Below are 18,068 nucleotides of genomic sequence, written 5' to 3' on the forward strand. Positions count from 1 at the left end.
ATATATAGTCTTTTAAATATTACGAAGGTAAAATGTCTAAAATTAAACTTTAGTTATTATCTACTTCTGCCTAAAGCCTAAAATCAGCCTGTCTCTCTCTCTTTCTTCTTTTTATTTTTGTGGTACTGGGGATTGAACTGGGGTACTTGTGCTCCCAAGGCAGGCAGCGGAACCACTGAGCCAAATCTTGGACCCTCTTCATATTCTTAAAAGCAAAGAAAAACATTTCTTTGAAAATAATGAGTAGATCATGGATATTACTTTTGATACATTGAAGTATATAAAACTTGAAACATTTTAAATAAACTATTAGAAATAATTTGGTTTACTGACACAGGTTACTTTTTTTTTCTTTTTTTGCAGTGTTGGGGATGAAATCTAGGACCTTATGACACAGATATCTTCTAGTGGTACTTTTTATATCACTTAACTCAATGATGATGAACCTTTTAGAGACTGCCCAAACTGCAACCCAAAATCCACTTATTTTTCACAAAATACCAACACTACAATTGAATCTGAATACTGAGGTTCTAGTTTAGAAAAAAAAACCCATACATTAATATCTTTTGTCTTTTTAAAATCATTTTATTGCTTTCTTCTCAATGCAATGTTTTTGAAGAACAGCAATAAGATATCTAAAACTGAACATTATTAAACATTCAAATAGTAAAAAATACAGTGTGGAAGAAAGACCTCAAGCACTTTAGTCTGCCTTTACAATGGCTGAGCAATCTGCCCTCTTTTGTCTTAAAAGAAAAACAAGTAACACATGTGCCAGTTTCGCCTCCACTGACTCAACCCCAGTATATGTTGCTTAAATCAGAATCTTGTCCTAAACTTCATGTGACTATATTTATTCATTACTGATTTCTTATTTTAATAAAAAACTAAAACCCCTTTCAATCAAGAGCCAAAATGAGTATATAACAAAAGATTATTAATTGACTTTTAGTTACCAAATTCTATCAAATTTGATGTGAAAATGACAATATTTATTAACAAGTACTTGATAAATTTTTGGATCAAATTGTCTGATGTTCTCTAAGTCCAGAAAATATCCTTTCATGCTAACCTAATTTAAAAATTAGAAATCTTTAAAACTGGAGACGTAAGGGTGAGAAGAGGTTGGAATAAAGGTTAATAGAAAAATATTAGAGATCCCTTCTCTACCTGGAAAGCCAGTAACATTTCAGTGTCTTCATAAAACAAACAAACAAAAAAAACCCCCACAGAATTTGAATACTGAATGAACCCTAAATCTCCAGTTGTTTCCAAGGTGATTCAAAATAAACACTCCCCCTTGAGCTATATCTTAATTAAAAACAAAACAAAACAAAACAACATGATCTTTCTTCTCTAAACTCTGTACCATTTTTTTGGTTGTTGTTGTTTTGCTTTGGGTATACTTTGCATATTTAATGAGTTTTGATGTTCTGTTCCAAGGAAGTTGCCTGGGGTCATTTTGGCTCATTACCATAAACTAAACTGAGAAATATGATTGCTGTCATTGAGAACTAAGGCAATGAAATCTTTGGACTACCACAGGAAACAGTATGACATTTTATACCAATATTACACACTTAATAAAATGTAAAATAATGAATTTAAAAAGCCAGAAAGAATGATTTTATAAGATTATCCTTACATGAAATTTCCAAGGAATCTTAACCAGCAGTTGAAATACAATTCTGCTTCTAAAACATTAATAGGATGGAAATTCTCTCTTCTCTCCACCAAAACAGAAGCAAGCCTACCAACACTAGCATCACCAAATATTCCAATGCAAATGAAAGAAAATTGTACATACCCTCTGAGGTAGGCAGGGAGATGGGAATCTAGCAAGGCTGTAGCATACTCTTCCTTCAAGTTCTTTTGTTTTGAAAGTAAGATTATTTCCTAGAATTTAAAGCTGAATATCTTATTCTCATCTTTCATCTTTCTAGACACCACTATCTCAAATAGCATTTTCTGAAGTCACTTCAATAAGTTTCCTTTCTATTGGGTTTTTTCATTCTTTTTTAAAATAAAAATATTAGCTTTAATATGAGAGAAAATAGGCAAAATTAGGTACATGATATATATAATGTTGGAATATAAGCAGATATCTTGTCACAATATGAGAAACAATACGCTCATGTACAAATTGTGTGAAAACAACTGTCAAAAACATGTTCACAAGTTATGAAAATATTTAATATAAAATATGGAAAATTCAAAAATATCTTGTTACACAGAATACAGAATATACACACCAAAAATTTAAAACAAAAGTAGTGGCAAAATCCTAACAATTTAGTGGTTTATACCTCCAAACTGTTCATGACTAAAACAAAAACTATACAAATACTAACTTGAAAGTAAAAATTACATTTTAATTCACATGCTTAAAACACTTATGTATTAAGCTCAAAGATACACAAAAATATCTGTCAACTCAATATTTTTATATTAAACACTACAGATACACATAATTCAGATATTTAAGTGATTTACTGAAAAAAAATAATGTATATACTTTAGGATCTCTAACTGAGATTTTATTTTTGGAAATTTTATGGAGAAATACTGACCTTAAGCTTTCTGTATTACTCCTACAGGAGTAATTGTATCACTCTACTATGTAAGACATTTTCACAGGATTTTCAAAATGGGCGTACATATATAGTTTCTCCCCAGCGAGATTTGTCATGCATTTGACAATACATGTGTACTGAAAGTGTTCCCACATTGCTTATATACATATGGTTTCTCCCCATTGTGTCTTTGGCAAACACCACAAATGCTGAAAGCTTTCTTACGTTGCTAACATGCAAAGAATTAATGCTGAGTATGAGTCATTTCATGTATTTTACAATAAGGCTGTGTACTAAAAGCTTTCCCACATTGCTTACATAGCCTTTCTCCCCTGTATGAATTCTTTCATGTATTTTATGGTAATCTTGTATACTAAAGGCCTTTTCACATTGCTTACATGCATAAGGTTTCTCCCCTGTGTGAATATTTTCATGTACTTTATAGTAACACATGCACTAAAAGCTTTCCCACATTGCTTACATACACAGGGCTTCTCCCTTATGTGAATTTTTTCGTGTATTTTACAACCTTGTGTACTAAAAGCTTTCACACATTGCTTACATATATAGGGTTTCTCCACAATGTGGATTCTTTCATGTATAATAATCTTGTGTACTAAAAGCTTTCCCACACTGTTTATATAGGGTTTCGCCTCAGTGTGATTTCTTTCATGTATTTTACAATTAATATTGTGTACTAAGAGCTTTCCCATATTGTTTACATAGGGTTTCTCCCCTGTATGAATTCTTTCACGTTGTTTACAATATTGATGCCTACTGAAAGCTTTTCCACATTGCTTACATACATAGGATTTCACCCCATTGTGATTTCTTTCATGGATTTGAACATCATTAGGTGTGCTGGAGGCTTTCAATTTTTCTTATATATAAAGGTCTCTTTAAGGTGAGTTCTTTCACTAAGATCAGCATAGGATTACCCGCATTGATCATATTCATATGGTTTCTCATCAGTCTTTGCCCTCGTATGCTTCTGAAAGGACTGAAATCACAGGTTCTTTCATGTTCATTACATTTACACAACTTCTCTTCCAATCCCAAGTATTCATATGTCTTTAGTCCAGTGTGAGCTTTAACGGGCACATTTAGTGACAAATGCCCAGACAGGGGCTTTCTGCTGGTTTTAAACCAGCTTGTTTCATCTCCATATTAGTATCTGGAGTCCAAAGGAGTATGTCTTCATATTGATTCCAAACTTTGATAGCTTTTCTCTGCCTCTTCATTTCTTAGAATTCTCCAGTAACTTTTGTATTCTTCTTCAATTTCCTGGTTATCCCAGGCTCTTCCTATAGCAGCCATATTCCTAAAAGTATCCTTTATCACACCTCTATAGCTTCGTGTGGGATGGATTCAGCAAAATCCACTCCTCTGCGGTGAAGTTCACAGCCACATCCTCAAAGGTCCCTGCCTCCATTGTGTGGCTTCAGGTTCTCCCCAGTCCTTCCCACGGAGCATGGAGCCAGGAGAAGTCACAGAAGTTGGCCTAGCAAGCTGGGTGGGCTCTCAGCAATGTCTCCTCTTGGAATTTTAGAACATATTCTGCTTGCCACTACCCACAATCTTTGTTGTCCTAGCCCAGCCTCAGTGTTAGGCAGTGTACCTCTGCGCCTGAGCCGCCATTGGAAGTCTTTCTTAGTATTCCCAGTCTCTTCCTCATGTATTAGCAGTTAGTCTTCAGCAGGATTTTCTGCTCCTTCCCCAGTAGCGGTAGTAACAGCAGTATCAAATTATTTCTACTGTCCTCCAAATGAAGATATTTTGCTTCTACCCCCAACCTTCAAGAAATAAAGGGTCTTTGCCTTTGTCATGGGATTGAATGGGTTTACTATGCCTCTCTCAGGCAGAGGGAGTTGGCTTCTGCTTCTCCCCCAAAAGCAGCATGTGTTCTGGAATACTATTTGTTGACCCTCCATCAATGACTTAAGGCTTTTGCTTGTAGCAGAGTGGCCCAGGAAACACGTGGGGTTTTGTGCCTGTCCACCTCAGCAGCAGCTGTTCTGTATGTTTGTGCCTTTAGAGGGTTCTTTTCAGTCTCCTGTTGTGCCCCTACTGTCTCTTATGAACACCTTGAAAGCAGCTCCTGATTCACAGCTTCCAGAAGGCACTGCTGCTCTGGACCCCGCGGCCTCATTGAAAGTGCCCTGGCAGTAGGGACAGCAGCACTCTGAGGGGTGCAGAGCCTGAAGGCCACGCCCTGGACTCAGACGAGCCAGCCACTGAACGAGACCCAAAGGCCAGGGTGGTTTTTTCATTCTGAATTTATATAGTCCTTTTGTGAAATAGTATGAAATAAACCAGTTTCTGAAACAGCAGAGGATATATTAAAACTGGGAGAGAAATGGGGTATGTTAACAAGGGCAAATTATATACTCCTAGTAGCTCTGATTCATTAGATATGGATAACTGTACCTTAAGCATGAATTAGAAGCTGGGCTTGATGGCTCATGCCCATAATCCCAGAGGCTGAGACAGGAGGATCCTCAAATTTGAGGCCAATTTGGGCAACTTAGTGAGACTCTTGTCTCAAAAACTTGAAACTGTACCCGTTGGTAAAGTGCTAGTGCATCATGTGCAAGGCCCTGGGTTCAAAGCCCAGTACCATTAAAAATAACAAAAAAAGGGATTTGGAAGTGAACAAAGTTTATACCACATGTAATATTTCTTTGCTTGATGAAAAAATATTTAGATTTTGTTATAAATATATACAACTGGTTTGAATGAGCTGAAAATAACTGAACATAACCCCAACAGATCATTTAGCCAAAAATATTAATTGTATGTCCTTTATGAATTGGCAAGTAAGTGTGTGAGTTGGCAGCTTTGTGATAACCCTAAGAACCTCAGGAATGTGGGGAGTTTCCAAAGGTGTCTGAAGAAGAACATTCATTTACTTGAGTAATAGTCCAAGTTAACCCTTAACTGATTCATGCAGGTATAATAAGTGCCCAAGGTTCAGTGAAAATTCGGACTGCCAAATCCTAGTAGCAAAGATGGTCACTAAATGATGTAGAAGATCTTCCAGAAGGTGGTGAAGGGAGGGCACGGGTATGGGGAAAAAATAAGAACCAAGACACATCATGTAAAGGTACAGGATCCCAATGATAAATGTTAACTGTATTGTTTGCTTTAAATGTATCAATAAACTTAACAGGGGGATAAAAAAGATCTACCAACACCAAAAAAAAAAAAAAAAAAAAAGAGAGAGAGAGAGAAATGAAAATAAAATAATTGGTTTGACATGCCGTCTCTTAAGTCAACTTGTAGTAATGGCAGTCCCTAGTCTAACCATTTAGACATTCTAAACTGCAAAATTAAAGAACGATCCTGGAATGTTTTGTTGAATTACAGCATCTAATAAATATTAAAACTAACTTCTGTCCATGTGTGATTTTTCCTCAAATACTTGAGATCTTAGTTTAACGAAGTCCATATTTACTTTACTGGACATTTCACCCTCTGGGAAAACCCAATCAAAGGAAACATTCTTTACTTGCTCTCAAAGCCATGCTTTACAGTTCACTGAAACAGTGAATCTTATCGTTTTCTTTCCATTTACTGTATTTACTGGAGTTTTGCATTTATTAGTAATTCACATTATAGCCTACTTTGATGCAGCTTTAATTTCTGTTGAAATGACACCAAAGAGCCAACTGCCTACTTGTTTAGTCCAATAGTCTACCTGGTCTTCTTTGCACAGACTAATGTTCAGTAGCAAATCTTTAAAAATTTTTCCTTTTCCACTTTGAACCTGTATTTTTAGCTTTAGTCTAACCCCTCTGGCCCATTTCACCACCTTGAGCCTTGTAATTCTTTCCCAAATGTAGAAAACACTCCACGATTTCATACTTAGCTCTTGATTTTTATCATGTCAGAGATCAGTTGCATTCCTACACTTGACTCATCAGTTTTGCTGATCTCTATCTGTAAACCTGAAGCCTCAGCTTTACTCCCACATTTTGGCTCGTTACTGTACATCTCCATTCAACTGTCACCTCAAATTCATTCTTTGAAACTAACTCTTATCACTGTCCTGGAAAATTGGTTTTTCATCCTAAATTCCTTATTTCTGTTAATGGCATAATTCTTTTCTTATCCATATGCCTGGACTCTTCAATTTTTCTTAGTTTTTCCATTTGGCTGATTCTTTCTTAAAAATTTTCATGTATTTTTTAGATGTATTCTTGGAGAAAGAGAAGCCGATGCAAGGAGCAGACTACAGTGTTCATCTATTGTACTATTCCTCATATGGGTTTTCTTGTTTCTGAGAACTGTCTTTAATATAGCTTATTCAGATGCCACCAATCTTTTCAGGGGCAATTTAACTCCCAACTATTATTACTAAGCATTCCCAGAAAATTTTAGTCAATGATATAAGCTCTTCCTCTTATCTAAAACACCTGTACTATACTTAGTATACATCTCAGACATCAATTATTACTATTTAACTTTTCCCATGTATAGTATATATACATAGTGATACCTCAGCTCACAAACTTAATTTATTGTGCAATTTTGGAAAAGATGGCTATGTTTGTATGGGAAAGATGGCTGTGGATTTGTCACCTAATGCAGAGTTTGCAAATGAAAGCAAAATTTTAACAAACACTTGTTTGTGAACTGAACTGTCTACAAACAAAAGTATTTACAGGCCAGGGATTTAGCGCAGTGGTTCTGGCGCCTGCTTTGCAAATGCAAGGACCTGTGTTCGATCCCTGGTACCAAAAAAATAAAACAAAACAAAACAAAAGCGTTTGCAAGCTGAGGTGTCATTATATAAAGTAGTAAATGAACTATTTGACACTCCAGCACAGATTCTACCCTTTTCAGATATTTTACTTTGTTTTAGTGAACAACAAGAGAGTAGAGCTTACTGTAGGGACACTTTTTCTTTCTTTCTTTTTTTTCTGTTTTGTTTGGGGGGGGCCATGTCTTGTTACATAGTTTAGAGTGGTCTTGAACTCACTATGTAGCCCTCGAACTCAAGGTAATCCTCCTGTCTCAGCCTCCCAAGTGCTGGGATTATAGGCATGTGCTACCATGCCTGGCTACTGGGTCACTTTTTAAAAAAACAAACCAAGTTTAGTCTATGGGATACTATTAAGAGATTATTTTGTAGTGATTCCACAAGTACATATAATAACAATCTCACATTCCAAATAAACAATGCTCTTCTTACGGTACAATTTGTTGTAATGTTATAATGTATAATTTTGGTTTAAAATCCATACACTCATAAAGCAGTTCTTGGACATAATCTAAATTCTGTATCACTAGAGTAGATATTCATCATATTAAGAGGAATCGGTTAGTGAAATATATTTTTTAACACCTAGTACATAGCTTCTTCCATATTATGTGATACGTGATTCACGAAAATAGGTCTCCACTGTAGGAAAGAGATATTTTCAGAAATTGATTTTTTTTTTTTTTATTTCTAGAACCAGGGATTGAGCCCTTGGCCAAGGCCTAGTAGGCAAACATTATACCACTGAGCTAAACCCTAGTCCAGATACAGCACTTGTTTTGTTTTGTTTTGTTTTTTTAAAACACTTTAGTATCATTTCTCGGTGAAATCCATTTTATCTGAATGTTATTGGTGGCTGTATACAGCATCTTTACAAAGCATTTCTCAGTATACCAGTCATTCTGAACTCAGTATATAAGTTCTTTCAAGTTGACCCTTGGTAGAGGATTCTGCCATCTTAGATCATCAGCCTTTCAATGTCTAAAGGTATCACAGGTGATACATCCATAATAAACTTCATAAAATACTCATAAGAGAAAGTGAGAACTATTTAAGTATAGGAGCTATAGATGAAAGGTGGCCTAGGATGTTTGCCAATAAGAAATTTAAGGGTGACTTTTACAAAGTTTCTTTTGAAATTTCTAAAAATTGTCCCAATACTCATCAAGTTTGAAAAAAAAAATCTTTTGTTTCTCTTTGTGTTTAGGCACTCCCATTTCCTAGGATAGCAGAATCTAAAATTCACTTGGGGAGGAAATCCTAAGAGTAAATTAGACATTCTTCTGTCTCCTTTGGACAGGAACATGGTTAAATTTACCTAAACTCAGTGAAGGGCATGATGTAATTTTACTGCAGAGTGGTTTTAGTACTTAAGAGAATAGGAAAATGATAAAAAGGGACACCTTAAGAACATCTGAAAATACAAATTTGATAAAATGGTGTAGAAAGAAATATTACATTAAAAATGGCATTGTGTGATAGATTTCTTTTCCTCACCTTTTTGGACCTCCAACAACGGCAGTACACAGCTTTATCTCCCAAATCCTCCATGTCAAAGGCATGTACTACTTTGGGGTTGTCTTTCTGGATGTGAAGGTTCACCATAGATTTACTACGATGATCTTTAACACAGAATCTTTTATAAGCTAGGTATCCAATTGCAGCTGTCCCAGCTGCGATGGTGACTACTGCAATCCATTCAACTACAACAGGGAAGGAAAAGAACAGTAATTACCAAAACCAAAATGCATACTAATAATCTAACACAAATGGTCAGGAAATATAGTTTTTGATTATTAAGCAGGCTAACAGTCAAAGATTTTTATGTTAATAAAAATGACCAGAACGCACTGCAGTAATAACAGGCCTTTGTTAAAACTTTCTCTTCGTCCCTAATTGTAGTTATATATTTTTATTGAGTGATAACAGCTAAATTAAGCTAGAGGAGGGAAACAAAGGTTATTTGCTCTTCTCTAGGAGAAGGAAAAACAGGCTTAATAATCTTTTAAAAAGTGTTCATTAGTAGTTTTTAAATAACAATGAGACTGCAAGTATTTATTGATTAACAGAAAAAGCAAAACCACTGAAAAATAAATATGTGTGCTACAAATGAGACAAAAAAATTAGGTGATTACGTTAACAAAATGATATCAAAGTTCACTTAAATAGTAAGGTCTGTTAGTGATTTCAAAATGTAACAACTTCATAAAATGCAACTAAAAACAGTATTGAAGGAAAAAAAGAGACACATAAAACAAAATAACTCTTTTCTCATTTTTTTTGTTGCATCGCTGGGGACAAAAATTACTAAAGACTAAACATTGCAAGAGTCTAGATATCAAAATCATTCAAAAGTGTTTTCTAAAATTTTAAAGTGGTAGTTAAAATAAAAATTCAGAATATATTCATTTCATATAAAGTATATTATTATTATTATTTGTTTGAGACAGGGTCTCACTATGTAGTACAGACTGCCCTGGAATTCACTGTGTAGCCCAGGCTCTTCTCAAACTTACAGCAATCCTCCTGCCTCAGCCTCCTGAAGTGCTGGGATTACAGGCATGCGCCACCACGCCCAGCTCATAGAAAATATTATTAATACACACACTGTCATTATTCTCACTTAATAAATTCTAAATTTCCATTATCCACAAGTGGATGAATACTTAATTCCCTACAAACTTCACTTTATTATTCTTTCTCATACTAATAACAATAATAGTGATAAGTTTGCTTGACTAACAGGCCATTTGTTTATTCTTTTAGTGTAGCTTTTCAAGGAATCTTTAGAAACCCAAGTGCTTAACAACTACGCCAGGTCCCAGCAATGACAGAGAGAAGAAAGTTCTGCATAATCTGGTTAACCTCGGCCTCAGAGGAGAGCTGTCTATCCCCAGCGTGGAGTGGGCTGCAGAAAGAAGTTGAACAGAGTCAGGATAAACAGACTGGACTACTGCCCAGCACTTCTTAAGTCAAATCTTCACAGAGCCTGAAATGAGTTCCCAGGCTATCAAATAAAGCCCTAGAGAGACAAGTATAAAAAACACATTCCATGGCCAAATAAAAATTCATAATATTTACCCATGTGGCTTATTGGCACCATTGAGTCAAAAATTCTTATTTTACTACTGTGATCAGTCACCATAACAAATACTGTCTTACATAAAATTGGAGCTCAATCGAAAAAATTAATAGGGGGAAAAATCATTATTCTCAAACTTAATTCCTTTTATCTTGGTCTTCTAGTTTATGTAATAATTTAATTTTTATCAACTGTTTCTAATTAGCATGCTCTGTGGGTTTTATTTTCAACTATAGTATTTTTCTTTAAAAAGTAATGTAGAAAAAAAAAGTAGTTCAGATTGCTTTGCTTCTCATACATTTCCATTTCTTTTTGCTATAACACAAAATAAACGTTAACATTTGACCTCAGGTACTATATGACTGAGAAAATAAGTCACTTGATAGGAACTTCAAACTTTTAGCCTCATGTGAACTTTTTTCCTGGAGACAGGATTTCTCTGTGCAGTACAGCCTAACCTTCACCATACTATGTAGTAGTCTAGGCTGTCCTCAAATGTGTGCCCTCCTGCCTCAGCCTCCAGAGTGCTGGAATTACAGGGGTACACCACCATGCCCTTCAAGGAAGTATGAATGTATGTATATATATCATTATTTATTTTTGCTTTATTTGAGACCAGGTCTCTCTGTGCAGTGCCCTTCAACTATGTAGCCCAGGCTGGCCTTGAACACATGGCAATCCTCCTGCCTCAGCCTACTGAGTGCTGGGAATATGGGGATGCACCACCATGCTTGGCTGGATGTTTTTAAAATACATATCTTGTATAGATTTTTCTTGAATTTTAGTGCAGCTTAGTTGTGGCAAGCAGGGGTTCAACTTTGCTGTGACTTTCAGCTTTATTTGTAATATTCTTTTTAGATGCATTATTTGTCATGGGACTTACTAGAGAAAATATTCTCTATGTAAGAAGCTATAGTAATTTACTTCTTAGCTAACAGCCACTTTATGTAATGTACCCGTTACAAAATTAACTAAAACACTGCTTTGCATAGTACATTCTCCATAATGTTTGCTGAATGTTGTCTTTAGTAAAAACTTAAATGAACCAGTATCTCAAAAAGATGAATACAATTCTCTATGCTGATCTTAGTTACACCGTACTTTTTTTTATAATATGAAGAACCTTACAGGAATTTCTATATGCAACTCATAATCTGTCAAAAGGAATTTTCCTAGTTGTTAAAACATTATTCTAGGGTCAGGGATTTAGCTCAGAGGTGCTGCCCCCTGCCTCACAAGTGCAAGAACCTGAGTTCGATCCTCAGTACCAAAAAAAAAAAGAAAGAAAAGAAACTCTATGTTTTTCCTCGTATTACAAGTGAATGCTTATGGTGACAAACTTTTACTTTCTCTGGATTTTTTGATGGTGGAAAAAAAATGACTAAACAACTGACACAGAAAAAAGGCAACACTACAGGAATGATTTAAAGAAATAGAGTAGACTCTTTTTCTTTCTCTCTCTCTCTCTCTCTCTCTCTCTCTTTCTTTCTTTCTTTCTATCTTTCTTTCTTTCTTTTTCTTTTTTTTGGTACCTGGGATCGAACTCGGGTCCTTGCACTTGCCAAGCAGGGTTCAGAACCACTGAGCTAGATCCCTGGCCCTGGAGTAGACTCTTTAAGAGTAGTTGCTCCCAGAAACTCAAAATAGATACCGTGAGACTCTAAGTTAATGATACAATACTATTTGTGCTAAAAATTAACTTTGTTGCTACGAATGAGTATTTTAGAATCACACAGCTAGAAAAGGTCCTCAGAAAATAATTTCCATTTTTTTCTCTTCCCAAATTCTAATTCTCTAATCTCATTAGGGACAAATGTAAGTTTCCAGAAGAAAAATGTTGCTATTTTATCTTTCATTACAGTGGCCTGAATCAGTCTTTTCTAGCAAAAATCTATATATGCAACTCTAGGGAAAAGGAAAAAGAAATTACTGAGATAGACAAAAACAATGACAGTCAAAAATCAACAAATGGGACAGAGAAAGAACTGCAAACCTGAGAAAGTAAACAAAATACACAACCCAATCAACATCCAATCATTGGTAGCTATATGCCTATTACAAATAGTCATATTCTTAGAGGCAAAAAGAAATTTTACTAAGATTAATTTTTTAATTGGCAACTTTCACGTATGGGATCAGAATGGGGACTCCCCAAAATCTTGAGCATTATTCCTGCTTTTCCTTTTCTATAGATCTTTCTCCACAGTTTTTCCTTTAATTAGATCAAACTCCACCCCATCTAATCCTGCTTAACAGTGCTATGTATACAAATACCAATAAAGATAAGAAACATAAAGGAAAAAAAGTTAACTCCCTCTCTTACTCATTCCTTGGCCCACTATTATAAAACCTTTAGTTTTCTCTCTGTTTAGGGACAGAGAAAACATGGACGTGGCCCCAAACTCCATTTCCTCTTATTTATGACCCATTCCTCAAAAGTTTCTTTACTCTGAGGATTATTTTGCTTTAACTACAAAGAAATCTAAATTTTTTCCTTTAGACCCTTTACTGCCCCAAACCGTCTTGTCTTACTAATCAACTGCCACAGAATCAGAATGTTCCTCTGGAAAGGGGGCTGGGGAGCCGTGTGGAAACCCTTGCCTCTTGGGGGTTTTGTACAACTAGTACACTGTGCTTGACAGTTTTTCTCAAGGCTTGGGATACAGGAGGCAATGAATGTTAGTTGAATAAAATGAAATAAAGGAGTGGAATACTTATTTGCGCTTGGAATTCCATCTGTCTACCCTATCACTGCACTGCTCTTAAACCAGATGATTTCTTTTTGCCCTCTTCTTGTTGTTAAAAATACATAAAACAAAACAAAAACAAGTCTTTAATATGGACTGTTTCACATACACACAGGGAATATGAAAATAAACCCTTATTTACCCTCACCTAATTCTGACAATTACCTACTGATGGCCAATCTTGTTTCACCTATAGCTCCAAATCCCACCCTATTGTTTTTCACCTACAGAGAGCTATTGCTTTTTTCTCAGTATGATCTATATATTCCTTCTCAGAAAATAGTTCCTTAAATGGTTACTTTAGATGATTAATGAACTTACTGAATCAGTACACTGACGTTAAATGAACTGGAAAATTATTCCTTAGTATCAATACACAAGGTTGTAAAACTCAGAATAAGAATTTGTGACATGAAGTTTGGGTTACATGTATTGTAATGATCAGAGTTTTGGATGGTAACAAAACACAAAGTGGATAGATAAATCTGTTTTGTAACTTGTGGGTAAAACCAACTATGGAAAAAGTGATTTGAGGAAAAGGCAGGTTAAGAAACCTTTCTCAAATATGCAGTTTGGGCACATTCCTGTAAATCAGGAGGCTGATGTGGCAAGGCTACTGGAACCCAGAAGTCTGAGAGCAGCCCAACCTGTGCAACATATGTATTACGCAGTAAGAGGACTCATCTTCCCTACCTCTCAAAAACAGAGAAAAAATAATCACCACCACCACCACCCAGTAAAGACATGAAGAAAAAATAAAAAAGTCCAGCATGGCAGCACATGCCTGTAATACCCAGCACCCTGGGAAGCTGAGGCAGAAGGATCCTTAATTCAATCCTAGCCTGGGCAATTTACCAATTTAGCAATCAAAACAAAACAAAAATTAAAAATGGCCGAGGATGTAGCTCAGTGCAAAAACCCTGAGTTCAATTCCTAGCACCAATTAAAAAAAAAGGAAAATAGCCGGGCACGGTGGCGCACGCCTGTAATCCCAGCACTCTGGAAGCTGAGGCAAGAGAATCGCTGTGAGTTCGAGACCAGCCTGAGCTACATAGTGAGTTCCAGGTCAGTCTCAACTACATAGTGAGACCCAGAAGCTGAGGCAAGAATCGCTGTGAGTTCGAGACCAGCCTGAGCTACATAGTGAGTTCCAGGTCAGTCTCAACTACATAGTGAGACCCTGTCTCAAAAAACTAAGAACAAAGAACCAAAAAAAGGAAAAAAAAATATATATTATATTAAAAAATATAAAAAATATATTAAAGATGAGGGTAACATATTAGTGACTTTTAGGCTAAAGAGAACTTGTATGAGGGTTAGAGACTTAAAAGTAACAAGTATTAGTGAGGCAAGAGTCAAAGGAAGCAGAAGAAAATGGTATCTGGAGGATATGGAATGAAAATAGCCTCAGAGTTCATCTCTTTCTTGCAAACAGCAAAGAAGGGGTTAAGGATGAGAACAGACTCAGTGAGTTGTAGGCACTAAGAAGCACAATGAATTCAGAAAGGTCACCTATTGGGCCTAAGGAAGAATCACAAGAGACTGGGGAAGTGGGCTTTGAAGGGCCATTTAGTGCTAGAAACTACCATGAACTAACTAATGGTCTCTTTAACCAAATCAGTGTGTAGAGCTACTACAGCGACACAGATCCTTGATAGGGTTTCAATACTAACCATTCATTCTCATTGCCTTTCCTGATCTGCAGTCCTGGCCTGATCTGTTTATTTTTATTTATAACTCATCCATTATTTTTTCCTGCCACAAAGAATTCTGCATGCACATGATTTTTACTCTTTATAGAGCACAGGGCCAGGGATTTAGCTCAGTGGTGCTGCCGCCTGCCTCACAAGCACAACTCCCAAATTCAATCCCCTGTACCAAAACAAAAAACAAACCAATAAAACAAAACAAAAAACCCAAAAAACAAACAAAAGAACACAGATAGTACTTAATATTGCCACACACCATTCTACACACTTTATAACTATGAATTCATTTAACTGAGCAGAGACACGATCATCTTCCCCTTAACTAAAAGATCTAAAGATCTAAATTGATTTTCAACAAATAGGATTAAAATGTTTAAAAACTGGTTTAAAAATTAAGAATAGAATGAAACTTTTGATTCTTTTGGAAAGTGTTCTACTCTTCCAACTAAATTCCATTAAGAAACAAACTTTTATAAGACTTAAACATTAAAAGGTAGATTCTACAGGCATTTTCTATTCCTACCTTGCCTACTGCTCTATTAGAGAAGGAAAGTGCTCCTCCTGTAGATTTAAGAAACCTTTGGGCCTCTCACCCTGCTCCTGGTAACAACCTTTATGCATTTAAGTCAAATAAAAAGTAGTTATTCCACATAAAGTTGAGCACTCTTAGTTAATAACATGCTTAATGGATATTCTACCCCATGGAAAATCATAAACTAACAGGAAAGTCACCTCTGAACTCCCCTATTGTGGAATTTAAAAAACAAACCAAAACAAAAACTTGTATCAACTTTAGGAAAGATGAGCCAGCAAACAGCAATAAGAAGTCCTAAGGTTCACCTACTTCGGATTTTGACTGTGCTACCTGAGTCGGTGACCATTTACACAAAATAGTACCGTATTTTAATAAAAAAAAACATATTCTGAAGTCTTTTGGCACAATTAATACATGTAGTCTTCCTATAAAATTTAAAACATCAGCAGCACAATTCACATGACCATTTTGTTTTACTCCATAATCTTATTTCCCCCCAAAGTTTAAATATCACAAAAATCACTTCCTATTTTAAATGCATCCCATGGCTCCATTTAAAGGATCCTCAAGATGAGTATCGGTTTAAATAATTTTTGCAAATAATCACCATTTCACTTTTTTATCATTACTAACTTGGAAATGCCATTGATTTCTTCTCTGTCAAGTAAATTTTGTTAATAGAAGGAGAACTCTCCAGTTTAGGGAATTTGTCTTACAAAATTAAGGCTCAAATTACACTATTCATCAAACCTGGAGTACAGATAGATGTTCAATACTACTGACTGAATCAGCTGGGGCTAATTTAAATGAACTTCTGGACAGTTTCTTTACCTTCACTTAAGAACAGTTAAAGGTAACCAAACCTGGGGGAGTGGTGTTTTATACCTAGGCTGAGAGAGCACATATACCACATAGCTTGTAGATGGTATTATCAATTGTAACACCATTAAGAACTGTGACAAACTGAAACTTCACACTAAACACATTTTCTAGATTCTCCTAATTGAACCTTCCGCTAAGTACTGCTTTTTTCCAAATGATAGGTACTAGGGAAGACCGAGAAAGCTTAAGGATCAAGAAATTTGATTTTTAACTGTCTTAGATTACTGCCATCAAACGCCAGATATCAGGAAGATTAAAAAATAAAAAAAAAACCTGGGAAAACTGAAGACCTCAGTTTGGGGTTCTTCACTTCAAAAAGAAAGAAAGAAAAAAAAAACCACTTAGATGTGATTAGTCATGCACTGTTCAGGACTCCAGAAAAATGACTTTCTGGTTCCACGTTGATTTCAACATGAGGCAGAACTTTTTTTGGGGGGGGCTCATCTTTCATATTTTCTCCAGGTCCTGCGGCTTAAAGACGCTGAAGCGTTTCGGGGGAGAAGGAGAACCAGCAGCAGGATCATTATTAGGTCTCCGGGTCTGGCTAGTCGGAGAAACCGCGGACCAGGGCTGGACAGAAGTCTGCATGGCCTCAGGCCTCTTACAGCCGGTGACACCCTCCGTCCACTCCCAGACCTCGCCCCCTCTCCCGTCCAGCCCAAAGCTCGCAAGCTTGCCCTTCGGCACCTCAAGGTCACAGGACCCGAGGCGCAGCGTAGGACAGCGGTAACAGCCTAGAGGAGCTGCGGACGTTGCAACCGGTGCGCAGGCCGCCAGCCTCGAGAGTTTCCAGGCCCCACCTCACCTCGCACGCTGGAATTGGAAGTCAGACCCATGGCGCCGTCGCTCGGAAGGCGTGTGCACAGGGCACCGAGCACAAATGGCCTCGCGCAGACGGCGTGAGTCAAGGTACCAAAAGCGTCCTAAAGGGCACCGACTCCGGATTGCTACTGCGCAAGCGCCGCGGCGGGCTGGAAGCACGTTTGTGCAATCCACCCCGGTAAACACTGAGCATGCGCAGAGCTGTACCCGCGGCCGTAGCGAAGTTAGTCCGGATTTTGACAGCCGCAGGAGGCGGGGGAGCAGGAAGAATTACCGGCGAGACTGAGTCTGCGCAACCCCGAGGGGCGGGGCTCTGGGAACCGGGCGTGCTGGCCAGATTTTCCATTTCTTCCAGGTGTGTGGCTTTCTGCTGGTAGAAGGCAGGTGTCAGCAGGACACTCTGCTTAACCAGATTTCTAAGACAGCGCCTAAAATCTTCTTGCTCATTCTCGTCTAATTCTACCCAAGGCCAGATTCAGTTTTCACATGTTACTGGCAAAGCACAGAGAAATCAAGCGGACTCCCATCCCCAACCTCTGCAGCCCTTGGTGTGTACCCATTCTTTCTTCTGCCTTTGCTTAGGCACCCACCTTGGAACCTGCGCTGTCGAGGTCGAGAGAGGGCTGCAAGGAGGGAGACTGGCTCATTCCTTCCAACAAGACCCTCGCTCCAAAAATAGACAAAAATATCAGGATTATTTTCTATCTTCCAACAGGGCTCCCCCGAAATTAGTGTGGGTTCTTTTTTTTTTAGTAAGCGCAATTTGGAGACACCATTTGGGGATGGGGCTATCTTAAAGCATGTTTCGGAGCTGCTGTTTCTGTGCGGGGCAGGGTGCTGACTGCAGAAGGGGCGGCCTCTGCGCTCCCCTCTGCTCCTTCGCCCACCCCGAGCTCTCCCAGTACCTGCGAGCGCCTCACCCCCGGGAGCCCGAGGCGCCTGCGAGCGCGCCC

General features: G+C 37.3%; 1 protein-coding gene across 1 annotated transcript in view; it reads right to left on the reverse strand.

Annotated features, from left to right (window-relative positions):
- Positions 1 to 17,219, reverse strand: part of Cisd1 (CDGSH iron sulfur domain 1) — a 22,769-nt gene extending 5,550 nt beyond the window's left edge. The window contains exons 1-2 of the mRNA XM_010603297.3: positions 17,099 to 17,219; positions 8,836 to 9,041 (exon numbers count right to left, since the gene is read on the reverse strand). Of these exons, the coding sequence (XP_010601599.1) occupies positions 8,836 to 9,041; positions 17,099 to 17,129 (237 nt within the window). The 5' untranslated portion in view covers positions 17,130 to 17,219. The remainder of the gene's footprint in view (positions 1 to 8,835; positions 9,042 to 17,098) is intronic.
- Positions 17,220 to 18,068: the final 849 nt, after the last annotated feature.

This window comes from Fukomys damarensis, unplaced genomic scaffold (assembly GCF_012274545.1).
Source record: "Fukomys damarensis isolate Sample0158 unplaced genomic scaffold, DMR_v1.0_HiC HiC_scaffold_20, whole genome shotgun sequence".
In the NCBI taxonomy this organism is placed as follows: Eukaryota; Metazoa; Chordata; class Mammalia; order Rodentia; family Bathyergidae; genus Fukomys; species Fukomys damarensis.